The sequence below is a fragment of the Rhodnius prolixus genome, unplaced genomic scaffold (genome assembly GCF_049639745.1).
Source record: "Rhodnius prolixus isolate KJV_2025 unplaced genomic scaffold, Rpr scaffold_1, whole genome shotgun sequence".
NCBI classification, from domain to species: Eukaryota; Metazoa; Arthropoda; class Insecta; order Hemiptera; family Reduviidae; genus Rhodnius; species Rhodnius prolixus.
In genome coordinates, this window is record NW_027411581.1 from 31491508 (window position 1) to 31506763 (window position 15256).

Genomic DNA, 15256 nt, shown 5'->3' on the forward strand with positions numbered 1-15256 from the left:
CAATGTGCTGAAAAAGTTTAATTTATATCTTTGAGGATTAAGTATGAAATAAATTTTACTACAGGTCTCGTTAGGCGGAAATAAAGTGCCTTAAAAGTTTTGATATCAGCTTCTTTTCCAATTTTCGCAAATTCTCAAGCATTGTTACAAATTAGAAGCAGAAGAAACTAACCGGCACTAAGCATCGTTCCTATTTAACATCAAACCAAAAATAATATACAATTTTCTGTAAAAAGAAAAAGAGGCAAATTATTGGGAAAAGTCATTTTATTGAGATCTACTTACAACCATCTGTATAGTACATATATATTTCAATAAGAAAATCAGATTTTTGAAACTACTATTATAATTGAAACTAAAATTTCCTGTATTAACGCTATAGAATGGTTGAAAATTGAGTAAATCTAATACTTAAAATAAATTTGAAAAAAAAAAAAGCTCAAAGTAATTTATGTCGTAATAGATATTTTTATTTCTTAATAGTATTTAACTTTTGTTTTTAAGGAAAGGCTCTTATGGGTTCCTACCTTAGACTGCAGCGTAAATCTGTTGGTGGTAGACTGTTAGAGAGGCTGCAAGGGTTGTACCATATATATAAACGGATTCCAAAGTGCGCAGGCTCGACAAAGAATCTGTCTCAGGAATACCGACAGATCGTCTGTTGGATATCTAAGAAAAAAAATTTATTTCGATAAATAACGTTAATAATTTTTCTATTAAAATATATTTTTAAAACATTTAAAACAAGAAATTAAATTTTTGGCAGCAAAAATAAATTTGTGTATGAAATGCAATATAACTGTGTGGTATAACATTAACTGGAACTTAAAAACTGACCATATAAATAAATGTATTTATTTATATTATTTATCTTAATAATACATAAATGTATTATTTATCTTACCATCTTTTGTTTTTGTAAACTAAGGCGAAGAAAAAAAGCTTATTGATACTACAATGATGCTTGCAATTATGCAAAACGAATAGAATTTTGGCCAATACAGCTATAACATGTGTTTGGTCAAATTAGATAAGAAATGAAAAATTCCAGACTTACAAAAAGGTGAAATATAAATAAAATGTCTCAAATGGAAAATTGAATGACGAATTAGAACGTACTAAAAGAATGGAAGAACGTGTCCCAAGTTACAAAAAATAAAAATATGGTAAAAATTAAATTTTTAAGCAAAATATTCAACTGCGTTAGACGTGGCAATGTGTATGCTTCGGAAGGAAGCTAACAATGTGTTAGAAAGCTGAAACAAAGTGTAATAAGATTTAATCCTAGAAATTTTAATAAATAGTTAATTTTATGACAAGTTATTACTACACTGTATGCGACATGACAGTGGATGTTTACAGGCTAGGCACACAAAGCTAAAAGGTGTTTTGGGTATACTGGTATAAAGAGTGGGGAATGAATGTAAGGAGATCGTGAATTGCGATGAGTAGTAAGCTAGGGGTTTTTCCCTGAGTATGTAATGTAATGTTACCGACTAAAATTCGGGTAACAAAATTTAGTTATAATTTTAATTTTAAATAATTTAATCTATAAAGCAAATGCAAGCCTAGCATAAGCAATACGTAGTTTTTATGCACAAAACAACAGAATAGAGTGAAGGTGTACTTCGGACTGCTGACGAAGGAAAAAAAAAGCAGAGCGGCATATAGTTACGAGGTGTGAGGGTCAGTGAGCGCTGGAGCTCGGTGCGAGGCACATGGCCACCTTTTCCTGCGGCTAGGCCGGATTTGGACCTCTAATTTTCCTGGTTGGGAAATTAGGGAAGTTCTGGAAAGGAATGGGCTATGAGGAGAGTGTGAGAGCTAGCGTGCGGTGTGAAGGACCGGATTTTCCTGTTTTCTACGGCTAGGCCGGATTAGTATTCCTAATTTTTCCTTATTAGGAAATTAGGAAAAATTGTGTAGCGGGTGAGTTACCAGTGGTGGTAGTAGTGCCGTGGTAATATACCTCGGAGCAGGGATTGTACGCTACAAAATAAAAAGGGTGAAAAGGGAAGAAGAAAGTGCGAGGAGGACTGTGCTGGAAAAAGCTCTGGAACAGCATCGTGGGGATCCCGAAGAAAGAAGACAGCGGTCACCTCCGTAAATATCACTCTATGAATTACTAACTGAAAAAGAACAACAACCAGGCCTGGGGTAAGTCCCGTTTTGATTCAAACTGTTTCCCGGAGAAGCGTCTGCTGACAGGCTCTGTTAAAGGATAATCAAAGAACTTTACCTTTTCTTTTAGTAGTTACTAGTTTTATTATTTTGATTCTTTCTTTTGTTGCATGTAATTAATTTGTCTTTGTGGTATTAAGGTTTTCATTTTGAAAAGTATTTCTAGTATTTTTGTGTTAACATTCAGCTTTTATATAAGTTCTAGTTTTTTTCTGTGTAAGGAAGCTTCCGTAATTAAGGTAATTAGCGTAACGTTCAAACTTGAACAAGTAAACTAGGTTGCATTTGCTGTTATTTCTGTCTCGTGTGCTTAATAGTTTTTAATATACGCATTATATACTCCTACTTGCCTTTTCTTTGATTTTCTTCCTGCTCCCCTTTCCCCCGTAGGTTTCGCCGTTTACTACGGAAGTTCATGTTAAAACGGCGTGGCGCCCAAATATAACGCAGATATATATATATTTCCAATTTTTATACACTTTATTTTCTTTTCTTTTATTTATTTATCTCTGATGCCTACACCTCGGCCCACCCCGTCTCCACTGAAGCTACGCCGGGGTAGCGGAAGTTCAGCGTAACAGTAATTTAATAAATTTGTTTGTAAAAACTTGTCTGGAGGTTATAGTAGTATTTTACTGGCACTCCACTGTAAATACATGTATGTATTTTGAATGTAAATTAAATTTTTTTATCTATCTATCTACGAGTAGTCGAATATTAAAGGGATAATTGCTACCGATTTTAGACTATTTAATAATATTAATCCAAAAATAAAGTATACTAAGTTAAAATTATAATGAATGTAAGTTACATATCAATAATAGATAAAGCAATAGTTTGGCGGCTTGCGGGAATTGGTAGTTAGGTCTTGGTTGTATCGTGCTGAGCTGGTAATTCATAAGTGTACTGTTCGTAAGTGTAATCGTAAGGAAGTCTTCTTCTGTTCGTGTACTCCGTTCTTTGGCGGGGAATTTTCGGAAGTGGTATCCTTATACGTCTAGACTGTGGTCACCTGAAAGTAACACTAAGCTGGCTTTGATTCCTCTTCTTAACACAAGTCACATTCTACTAAGTAGAATGCTAGCCGACCTCTGTTGATGTTATTGGTTAGCTGCCATTTCCAAAAAAAAAAAAAAAATAGAGGTTAATCACTTTCTTTTTTCCAGGCTTTATTTAATACGTTCTTGGCAAGTGGTGACTTCAATGCCAACATGCAATATTTGATTCCAAGAATAACAACTTAAGAGGACCAACATGAGGACGAAATGGTTGTCTTTGGCAAACTACTGTTCTGTAAGCCCAATCTCTAAGCAAAGTATTAGCCCAATTCAAGATGAAACTACCTGACATTTTACTTCCAACATTACTAAAACTACTAAAGCACGCACACTTAACGACTTATCAACAGACCGATTTCCCGTCATACTCTAGTATCCATAGATATAGCAGCTTAAATTCATTCTCTACTTTTTCTTGAAAATTAGGTAGAGTGGACTTTTTTAATTCAAAGCGCGTTAACATCTGAGGTTGTTGGCTCGCGGTTTTTTCCTGTGCACTGCCTACCTCACAATCCCGCGCTGAAATCCAATATACACTAATCCATTCCTTAGAAAGTATTGTTCTGTTGGTTCAAAATTTTGGTAGAGTAATTTTGGTACTTCATTATAAATTAAAAACATTATTTCCTTTGATTCCGTATATTACTCTACTTTCTATCTAACTGACATGTACTTCGGCTTACAGAAAAGAAACATGATATTCATCATCTATATCTTCAAGGCATGCGCCCCACAAAAATACCTTGGGACCATTTTTTATGTCCTCAACGCCTTTCATTACTTCAACGCCACACATGTGGAGAGTGTGACTGTCTCAATGCACACAATGGTATCATTTTATTGTATTTAAAGAGTTTGCTTTTACAATTTAAAAAACAAAAAAATTAGTTCTCCCACACAGCAAGCCTTCACCGGCATCACCTACAACCATTTAGTTGTGCACTAATCTAGTAGTTGTGCAGGGTAGGTAGTGATAGAATTACGATTTTATCAATTTTTTTTTACCACTATAACAATAAATAAATAAATAAATAAATAATTTTTTTTTCAGAATTGAGATTTGCTCAAAAATAGCTACAAGATTTTCTTTGAAAATTGTTAGACTATTATACTCATGGTACTCAAGGAAAACGGTCAGGTTCGAATTTGCGCCAACTAAAAAATGACTGTAAATAGATTGATTGAATATGAGCAACATTCAATGCCAGGTTACAATAAATGTTTGCAAGCATGATGGGTGGTTACTTTGCGCCATGTTTATAAACAAATTCTACTTTGCACATATTGATGAACAAAAAGATGCCAAAGTACAATCAGAATGCACAAAGGATTGTACAGCTTATAAACTGATGTTTAGAGTCAAAGTGATCCCAGCCATCCAGCAGCCAATTATGGACAATATGCTAATCAAGAAACTCTTAACTAAAACTTACAGTAATTTAAAAAAAAGTATTGAATCAATCAAATCGTAGATATTTGCAAATAAATTGTAAAAATTGTGTATGTTTGTTTTTTAAATGCATTAAATGTCAAGATCATGTAATTGATAAACTTGGGCCGCACAAAACTAAAGACAAAGTAGACGCAATCCTAAATTGTAAATATTCACAAAATATAAAGTATTACGATCATTCCTGGGCCTTGTTAATTACTATAAAGTTAGGGCAGTAAAAAAAAACAAAACACCCAGGGTAAGAACCAACCTTATTTGGGCATTTTGCTATGGAAGGGATGGGATAAATTCTTTGGAGGGCATTCCGAAGATGCAGAGGTTGTAGTTCTTGTGTCTTACTGTGACAACTATCAGAAAAATCAAAGCAATTGCAGCACAGTGCGGAGGAGTACCGCCTTGAGAGGTCCAGGGCCAAAGTAAAAGAGAATGCCCCCCTTATTTTTAATATATTTTGCATATGAAAAAATGTTTGGTAGGATCATTTGAACCCCGCTAAACTTACTGACGCACAGCCAAGTCTTGGATAGAAAAGAAAGGAGACATCAAAGATTGAAAACAAGAATTACAGCAAGAGACAGCGCTGATTCGCTAAAAAAGAAAGTTGAAGTGATTTATAAAATACTAATGAACATTAGCGTAATTTGTAAACATCATGTTAAATCATTTGAAGCCAGGATTTAAGGGGGACAAATGATATATATTTCTTTGTATATTATTATTTAATAATATATTAAATCCCTTCTTGAGTGTGATTTAAACAGACTATATCATGTCACAAAGTTAATCCTACTTAATTTACCTTAGTTTATTTTATTTTATTTTTTATTTTTGTATTTAAAGCTTGTCAATTTTAAAGACATCCAACAGTTTTTTCAAGGCACTGCCAGCTTTCAGACAGTGTATTCTCCTTGCTGTATTCTTATTTATTACCTTATTAAATGGAACCATAATAAACATTATTCTATTTTAACATCTACATGTGGAATTTGCTTTCTAACAATAAATATGTGCAGAGCAATCTTATTAAAATGTTAAGAAATAGATATTTACTATTTCAAGAACAGTTAAAATCTCTTCTTTCTCTAAATTTGAAATGTGAAATATAGAATTGTGTGTTTTTTTTTAATTAATTAATTTCGGCGTGCAACATCTGACGATGAACTTACTAGAATCTTCTTAACGCATTACCAGCCAGGAGACTACAGGCTTCCAATGTAGGCGCGATATCACCCTCCTAGTAGAGATGAAACGATCCAGGGAGGTGGAAGTATGTTCAGGTTCAATCTGGGGGGTGTTCTATTAAATAAGCATAAAACTAAAGTCTATTAGTTTACAAAAAAGTTTTTGTGTAATTCGGTTTTATACCTTCTTCAATTCGGGGCTAGAGTTCTAAAAAAACAATGATGATCATTTATGAGCTAATTTAATTAAGTCAAAAAATTATGTAGCTTATTTACCAAATTTAATGAAATCAATCTGCTGCAGCTTCAAGTTTATGAACTGTATGTTAAAAAAACTGTACGAAGAGAATTCAGCCAGCTTCCGAATTTATTAAAGGTAGACAAACATAAAATGTCATTACCATTTACTAGCATTTTATGCTCTCCCTTCTAACTTCAAAGAAATTTTAAAAATAAACACATCTAATTATTGAAAATGTGGTTAGTTCTGTAATGCTGGATGATCGCTGATTTTATCCGCCTTAGCACGTAAGGTTCCCTGACTGGTTATGACCCTTCATTAGCAAACTGACTATAAACCACGGATGATGAATGAAAATGCGAAACCGGCCGGGGAAAAAGATGCGTGCTACGACGAATAAAAATCAGCTATTCCTCCTTATTTTATATCTTTTTTTATACAATATTTACATTATACAATTTTTTAAGAGGAATTTGATAAAATTTTGTGGAGCGTGACGTACAACAACTCTATTAACCAAAAAAGAAGCAGATTGCAAGTAGGTGAACGCAGCGAGATAATACTGCTGACCAAACTAGAGCCGGACATTCTCGGAACGTCACCTCACCAAATTAATCCTTTCCACTAAACTACTTTTTAAAGTTGTTAAATGCTTTGAAAATTTAATTTTGTTATTACTCAATCTTGTTTTAAGTTATGTAATTCATTGTTCTTTAACTTAAAGTGATCTCATGTTGCGAGGTACTAACAATTAGTATTTCTGCCTTTCTTGTTTGCTAATAAAAAGATACATTTGCAGTTTTTTTTCTGGCGGGATGGACGGTAGGCGAACAAAGTTTGGGAAAATATGCTCTCGGTAGTTTACCTAGTTTTTTGCAAATTAAAACCCCATTTTCTTTACAAATAATTTATTTCTTTAATTTACCTTAAGTTTCGATAGTTATGAATTTCACTGTTTATCAATTACTGTGGGTTCAAGCAAACAACGATACATCAACTACATAATATTAAGAAATGATCTTAGTCTTTCTCATAATATTTTCTCACTACATATAGTAGAATGTGCTAGAAAACCCCTTAACGCAGAGTTCTGGGATGAAGGTGAAAGTAACTGTCATTAAACAATTGTATCCTTCCAATAAACGTCAGCTGAGACACTTGTATTCTTAAAAAAGTAAAATAAAAAAGAGATTCATCATCAAGATTTTGTACAAATACTTTTTGTATTGGTTTTTTAATAAGCCTAAAGAGATAATGATTTTTGCAACAGGGTCTTAGGAAAAGATGAATCGAATTTTAAAAGAAAAATATTTGCGTTTAAGAAATATCCAAACCTTGTCGCTCGTGAATTAATATTTCAACGCTTTTGATTTAAAATTATATGACATTGAGAGGAACGTTTGGATTTGACCATGTTTGGGTAGTTAAAATTTCAAGCCGTTTAAGACATCTCTCTTTTGAAATTTACAGCTTTCTCTTAATTTACGTAGTTTATTTTTCTACAATGTTGAGAAAAATATTAATAAGACAAAAATACATTTTTTTGAGTATTTTTCCATTTAACTCAAATAACAACGCAATTACTTACAGGTTTTCACTCTCTCTTTTACTTTTGTATGGTCTTGCGAGAATTGATGTTCTATAATGCTACAACCGATAAAAGTATCTTAATTAAAGTAATTAGATTTTTGTGAAAAATAAACTGGAATCGTTTAAAAGAAAATTTCGATGCATTAAAATCTATTAATAGGATGAAAAATTATTGCCAGTTTCAGTCATTATAAACTTTATTATGCCGAGCTTTCGACCTAGGGACTAGGTGATCTTCAGGGCTAATTTACAATATACTGTTTTACATCATTAGAGGTTTGGTGTGTCTTCTGATCATCTGTTCTGTCTAATGAACAGTAAAATCTTTTAAAAGAAGAGTAACTGATGTTGCACCAAATAATTTAGATTAAATGTTTGGCCTCAATTAGGTTCTCAGGAGCCAATAAATGACTTCCGAATTCGATATGAGGGATGATATATTCGCCTCCAACCCAGTGCCTTTTTTTTTTCCTTGTGCAGAAATTAACACATCGAGGACTTGTTTTTGTAGTGCACAAAGCGTTTTCTGAGCTTAAGCTCTCTTTTAACTTTTATTAATAAAAGTATTACTGAAATCTTCCTAGACGAGTTTCTCTCTAATTAGGAAAGCATTCTTTTACAGTGTAGTATTATAGTTAATTTAATTAAACTTTTATAAACGTTTCTTTAGTATCATAAATTAAATAAAGATAAAATTCAAAATGTAAAAAAAAAATTATTGGCAGAATCAAAGACGGATCACTTTGTTATACTTTTAGGTTTTATTTCTTACTTTTTAAGACTTACAATTTAATATACTGACAGATATCAGATACAATATTTTACATTTTTTGTAAATACTGGTTAAAAAAATATATATATAGAAATTAAATAACTCTCTCACCGGGGTCATCAGTTTGTCGATCGTTAACAGCTTTCCAAAATAAGAGAACATGGTTCTCACAACATTCAGACAAAGCTTCATTTAAAAGGCTGTGTTCAACTACTGTATTTACATTGGCACAATAATTTTCTATACAATCCTGTAATATTACATCTAGGTTTTCTGAATTCAATGGTGAGTCATCGGCTGATGTTTCACCTAGGACATTTATATTGTTAGAAAAATGTGAAGGTAAGTTTAAGGTTAATGTTGAATATATTATTCAATATGTATAAAGATTGTGAGATTGAAATATAAATATGTACAATATAAGTACATATCTCCAGGAAATATTCATGGGCTGTTCATGACCACAGATACACCCGCCCAAATTTAAAAAGTTCACTCTTTGCAGGAAAAATTTGATTACTTACTTTTACCTATTGAACTATAACTTGCTATATGTTACGATTTTACTGTTGGAATTAAAAATATATAAATATAATTTTTAACATAACAATACATTTAAACAATACTTCCTCTTACATGGGGTATGCAGAATTGTAAATTAAATGAGAAAATTGCGGGAAACCCTCATTACATTTTTTTTCGGCGCCTAAATACCTTGTGACGTTGTAACCCTGACCATTTTCGGATTTTCAACAATCATCAACCTTATAAATCACCTGCTAAACGGGAGAAAAACCGAAACCGCTAGGAATAAAGAAAACAAGCACTCTATAAAGCATAAAATCCACTATTTTGTCTACCACAACGGTCTCAATCGCACTTTTTAAATTTCTATTTGCTTTCTCTGAGCCCTAAACTATATTTCTCGACTTTTAGTTTTCATTGGAAATGTCCGTTTTGATGGCTTTTCCGAATGAAAAAAGTAGTTTTTACAAACTGGCCTCGTGTGTGTTAGTCTAATTGGAAGTGTAAACTCACTTCAACTCAAAAACGAAAAGTCGCACAATCTACAAATTTGATATTTGGTTTAGGAGCAGCATTGAACCTTACAATAAGTTTTACTGCAAATCAGCAAACCAGAAACTTTTCAGTTTTTTTGATATTTCCTAAAACTTGTACACTAGTTGCATTCATGTAGTACTATGATTTTCATTTAAAACGTTTTTCTAGAAATATTTTATTAAGGCCACTTCAGGATGAGAGGTGGTAAGATTTCCTTCTAAAATACCAATAAAGCATAATTAATGACCTCGTGGCCTGAATGACATAATATAAAAGCAACTAAATGTATAAGTAATGCAACTAGCTAAAAATCTCTCTTAGTTTTAGAGATAATGGCATTGCGAGAAATAAGTGGCATGGCACGTGTCCAGGAAAAATTATCATCCGAGTTTAGTACCAGTGTACGTCTAAGATTATGAGATGCGAAACAGACACTTATCTCTAATGGACTCCTAGATGCACGAAGCAACATCCAGTTGTCATCCTTTGTTCAAGTTTTGGCCTACGCAAGTGAAGTAGGTATTATTGGAAAGTCATTTAAGGATATAAAGAAAGCTTGCCTTGGGCTAATTAAGAAAATAGCTGAGAAAGGAGAACTTTACATTCCAGGTAATAAAAAGAAGAGTAGCGCGTGTGAAATAACCAGTGTTATTTTGGATTCACCAGACAGTCGAGGAGCACGCTGGTTTCTGGAAATACTACAACTTCAAAAAAAATAAAAAAAAGAGGAATATCTATTGTCCTAGATTCTCCCCATGAGGCTACAACATGGAGGCAAAGAACAAATTAAGTATTGGTGCTACTCTTTTAAGGAAGGGATCAAGATATTCTTGGTAGAATAAGACGGGTGGACCATGAAGCCAGAATGTCAGAGAAAAAGATCACCAAAATGTGCTAAAGAAGCAATCTTAACAAACCAGAAGTGTGAGGAGCCCAATAGTGCGAAGAAGGTCAGGAAGATGCCCAAAACCTATTCGGAGAGAAGACTGGTGGAGCGGATTTGGAAACCTCTTCAGGGACAGTACTGTAGAACTAATAAGCTGTAGAAACTAATAATAATAAATATTTAAATAAAATATCAAATTTTGAATCATGTCAGATGGCCAGAAGAGCCTTTTTAATAATAAATTTTCAAGTTTTTAATTATGTTTCGAATTACTAAGATTTTCTTTAGACATTGTATACACACTTACATATATAGGTCAGTTACTTTTGTTTTTAACATTATTCCAGAAAGCATTACTTTCGCGGAGTTCTCGAAGAGAGATGAATTTAAGCTCTCCTCGAAAGTGAGTTTCAATGAATTGTGGAACATTGTATGTGCGAAATTCCACGTAGAAAGAATATTTAGTGAGGAAGTACACTAAAGCGTTATCATTTTTCTTTTTTATTTATTTATTTGTTTTGTTTTCAGAGGACAATTTTTTTTACCCGTGAAATTTTAGCGTGGTTCGTGGAAAGCTTTGATGACACTCCTTCTTCATTTTATTGCAACGACATATAGTTTTGAAACTAACTACTTTTATTTTAGAACAAATTCCAAGTTTCATTAACGTTTAATTGCACAAACTGCCACAAGAGAAAATCGTGTGTTTTTTACTATCTGAACGTCTAAACTTTGTTAAAATTTGTACATTACATACCACAAAGTTCTACTTATCATTTTACAGAAAAATTCACACTGGAAAAGAATTGTAAATCCGTAAATTTGTAAGGAGCTGTGGGGGATAGGCTTCCCTGAAAGATGTGATTTTAGTGTTGGACACGCTTCAAAGTTAACTCCTCTTAGTAAAAATCATTATGATTCAAATACAGGAAGATCAAAATAATTTCTCACACAAAATGAAAGTACCTCTAGAACATTAGAAGGACGTGTGAGCATTAGTAAAAACCAGGCTTTTCATGGAAAAATAGACCAACTAGGAGAGTAAGCAGCTTAACTAAAGATAGAAAGATAATACTGAAAAATGTTGACAATTTTAAGCCAACGCCAGCAACTAGAATCTAACAGCAACGATAATACCATCAATATCTATATTTAGATGTAATGCACATTTATTCATTTTGTGAAATTCTATATTCGATGAAAATCTGTTAATTAGCAATATATAAATACCAGTAGAAAAAGAAAGTCGTGTGAGTGTTCCACACCATATTTTATTAAGCGATATTTACCTGCATTTTGGTATAATGAATTTAGTATGATAAGAAGTCTCTTTAAAGAGGATCTACTGAAGTATACTCTTACAAGAGAGTCTAATATATTGACTGCTGATATTAGTATGATATCTGCGCTCTCAAAAGGTTGCTGTACAATCTTATAAATAATTTCTCCAATATTTTCATAATTTTCACCTATTTTCAAACAATTGAAAAAAAAAACAAGTTGCAATTAAAAAATTAACACTAAAGTAAAATAGAAATAAAAATTAGATTTCATACAAAGTGCAGCCCTGCCATTTACGTGGCCTGTAAATGATGACAATACAGCTGACCAATGCTCGGCAATCTTTTTTTGATGCTTATTAAGAAAACCATCTTCACTTGACCAATTTGAAAAAAGTTGTCCCCAACTTTCTAACATTCCCTTTACCAAGTCTGAAAATTTTCAAAAGTTTTTTATCAGAACATACTTTATTATTTGATAGTACCACCATCCACTTTACAAAAAAAAAAATTAAGCAATTTAACTTTTTTTTTTAATTTAAGAAACATAAACAATTAGGAGTAACCTAGAATGTACTACCTGATGTTGCGAAGTATTGACTGAAGTCCTTATCGTTTATAGTTACTGAGCACAAAGTATTCAAAAATTCCAGCGTTCCATACAATAATTCATCTGGTAAATAAAAATACAAAATATGAAGCACATTGTTTAATAAATAAACACAATTATTCAAACAAAAAACCTCTTACCATTGGTGGAACTTTTCAATATAAAAGTTATATAATTACAAAGACGAAAACTAATTAATTCATTTTCTAACCAACTTGGTACATTATCTTTCTCCTTTAGCAGATCCCAAGCAGTCGCATGAACAAGCCTTATTAATTGAATTAACACAGGCGCATCAGGAGAGTCAAATAAAAGTAAGATATTAGTAATAGTCTCTTCACGTTGCGACAATTCTATACGAACATTTGAAGAAACGCAACACATATTTCCCAATAATCCCACCATTATTTCCTTTAAAAAAATAATAAATAAATATACATATATAAATAAAAAAGTCATCAATTTGAATAATTTGTTTATGAATAAGTTGAAGATAAAAAACCCATAGCGAAAAATAACTATTGAAAAACTTCATCAGATTCATCTTCTTGAATTCTTTAATCAATATTTATGATTTGTAAATTAAGACGCCACGTGGGCATAATGAAGTAAACTTCACGGTACATGAAATGAATTTTCTTTAAACTCAGAATTCTTACTAATAAGTTTACTGCTTACAAGCACTATTAGAACTATTGATGTTATCGTAACGTCCACAGCTTCCCAACACCCCAATCAATACTGCTTAAGAAACAGTATAAAATTAAAGTGATGAATAGGTCTTGCTTATAGAAAAGTGTTCAAATAATATAACATGGAAACTTTCGTGTTACGGTCTCTACATTGTAATAAAAATTCAAAGCTAATTCAATTAGCATAAAAGTTTTTTAGAAACTATGTAGAAATAGGCCTTAATGATAGAGCACAATTGAACTTATATTGGTATTTAAAAAACCTTTCCTGTTTCTCCTCGTTCGCAATGGATTGGTTTCATTACGGTACGTTTACAAGCACTAAATAACTGTTACCGCTCATGTCTTTGTGAAACACTTGATATTCTGACAGCTCTCTACCTCCGAACTTTAAACCCAGAGCTTTTTCAATGAAAGGTCGACCTAAAGATAGTGAGCTGTAAAAAGCTGCTAGGAAGAGAAAATTTAAGGAAGTCTGGACAAGGATCTCCTTTTCATGGGAGTCCATTACACCCACTACTGAGATTAAAAAAAATATATATATAATTTCTACCCACTCTTGAATTTTTGAAATTAACTCATTCAAGTGTGCTAGTATCAAACCATGGCCTAATTCAATCAGAATCATACACATGCTACAATTAAAAAACGTTTTGAATACTTACTGTTAATCTATTATTTGAAGTGGAACATAACTCAATGACCCGTGAAATAATCGTAATAATATCATGCTTCATCAACAAATTTACAACATCTTTCTCCAATGTCATATCCCACAATGAGCATAAGTTAGACTCAAATTCATCATTCCACTCGTTTCCGGAAAACTATAATTATTGAGCATATTCAATAACCTTTTTCTTTTATTTAAATTACAACCAAAATGTTTAAATAAACTCGTAATTTTCTAGATAACATCAGCAAGCTTCAAGAATTAAACTATTCAGAAATGACAATTAATCTTGATAAAAGATTCTAAGTGCAATCGGCAATAATGATTGCTTAAAATATAAGAAAACAGTAATTTAAAAAAAAAAGAAAAAGAAGAAGAAAATTCAACTACTGAATTGAATATTTTAAAGAGATACCTGCGAGATTTGCATAAGTGTTTTCAGAACCCATCGTTCACTATATAAGGTATTTCCAATAGCATCACCCTTAATTTTTTCCAAATCTTCAATTAGATCATCAGTCAGTGCAGGGTTTACATTAGTTTCGTTACTAGAAAAACTTAAAAATATTTTTTAACAACAGTACATACGGGTTTAACTCCAGAATTAGATACAAAATAATATTTAAAATCTGCTTAAAAGTAATGTAACTGAAATTTAGTTGTACAATTCAATTGTACTCGCACAATTGAAGACCCTAATAATTCCATTATACCGTATATTATTACCGTAAGTATAAAAAATAAATCAAATTTTTATGGAAATATGAATTGCTGTTTTTAAATTATTTCAAACAACAATTGAATTAAAATTTTAAAAAAAAAAACCTAGACAAAAGGCTGCTGCACTGTCAGCAATCTCATTTAAAGTGAAATAATTTAAATGATATAGTTTTCGATAATATACCTTTGCTCACCCATGTTAAAGCAACATTCAGTATGATTTCTAATGCTGTTTCATGAATGTTAAAACTTTTGTACACTTCTTTATTTAAAATTAAGCTAGACCAAAACCCATTTGAAATGTACTATTGCATTGCTTTTCACTATAAATCCTAACCTTACATACAAGACACAAAAGTAACAGCATTGAAGGTTATTTTGCATTTAAATGCTGCAACATATAACATTTTCACAGTATCTGCACAGAAATTATTACTGTTGAAATATAAGGCAATTGTCTAAAATGTAATATTTACTTATTTTTGGTATTCTTATATCTGACACAATTTTTTATAATAAATGAGCGTCGCGGGCTTTTAAACTAGTGGTTATAGAGGGGGTAGCTGAAAATGTTTGAGCTTACAGAGAAGAAAGCAGATAGATAGTATTAAGCAGTAAGATTTATTTTTTGTTCCTGAAAAATGCTTGAATTAGATAATCTTCGTTCTCGAACAAAAGTTGTCAATTTTTACACATAGCCGGTCCATTATACCGGCCCCTACCTTGGTGCATCGAATTAAGTTGTACATCCTCTGCAGAATGCGGTTTACTTGGGTGCAATGCTGGAGCTAGATGATCAGTAAATCATAAAAATTATGATTCTAGAAGTATGAATGATAAGTTAGGTACTTGCTGAT

General features: G+C 32.0%; 2 protein-coding genes and 1 long non-coding RNA gene across 7 annotated transcripts in view; 1 reads left to right on the forward strand and 2 right to left on the reverse strand.

Moving 5' to 3' along the window:
* Positions 1 to 1385, reverse strand: part of LOC141458682 (uncharacterized) — a 117749-nt gene extending 116364 nt beyond the window's left edge. Inside the window, exons 1-2 of the mRNA XM_074136988.1 lie at positions 905 to 1385; positions 528 to 669 (exon numbers count right to left, since the gene is read on the reverse strand). The gene's annotated coding sequence lies outside the window, so the exon portion shown is untranslated. The remainder of the gene's footprint in view (positions 1 to 527; positions 670 to 904) is intronic.
* A 132-nt stretch (positions 1386 to 1517) lies between these two features.
* On the forward strand, positions 1518 to 5693 carry LOC141458699 (uncharacterized). 2 transcript variants are annotated; one of them, XR_012461104.1, is made up of 4 exons: positions 1518 to 2839; positions 3348 to 3474; positions 3925 to 4202; positions 4291 to 5693. It is a non-coding gene; the product is annotated as an uncharacterized lncRNA (long non-coding RNA). The 2 variants fall into 2 exon arrangements; XR_012461102.1 differs by having other exon boundaries at positions 1521 to 3474; positions 4291 to 5691.
* A 2749-nt stretch (positions 5694 to 8442) lies between these two features.
* LOC141458788 (uncharacterized) lies at positions 8443 to 14765 on the reverse strand. 4 transcript variants are annotated; one of them, XM_074137262.1, is made up of 8 exons: positions 14594 to 14765; positions 14095 to 14227; positions 13672 to 13833; positions 12455 to 12725; positions 12285 to 12377; positions 11981 to 12136; positions 11714 to 11893; positions 8443 to 8785 (listed from the first exon to the last, which is right to left on the reverse strand). In XM_074137262.1, exons 2-8 carry the CDS (start codon positions 14107 to 14109, stop codon positions 8571 to 8573), a joined length of 1092 nt encoding a protein of 363 aa, XP_073993363.1. In that variant the 5' UTR covers positions 14110 to 14227; positions 14594 to 14765; the 3' UTR covers positions 8443 to 8570. The 4 variants fall into 4 exon arrangements, with proteins under 4 accessions (XP_073993363.1, XP_073993359.1, XP_073993349.1 ...); XM_074137258.1 differs by having other exon boundaries at positions 14095 to 14236; XM_074137248.1 differs by having other exon boundaries at positions 14584 to 14765.
* Positions 14766 to 15256: the final 491 nt, after the last annotated feature.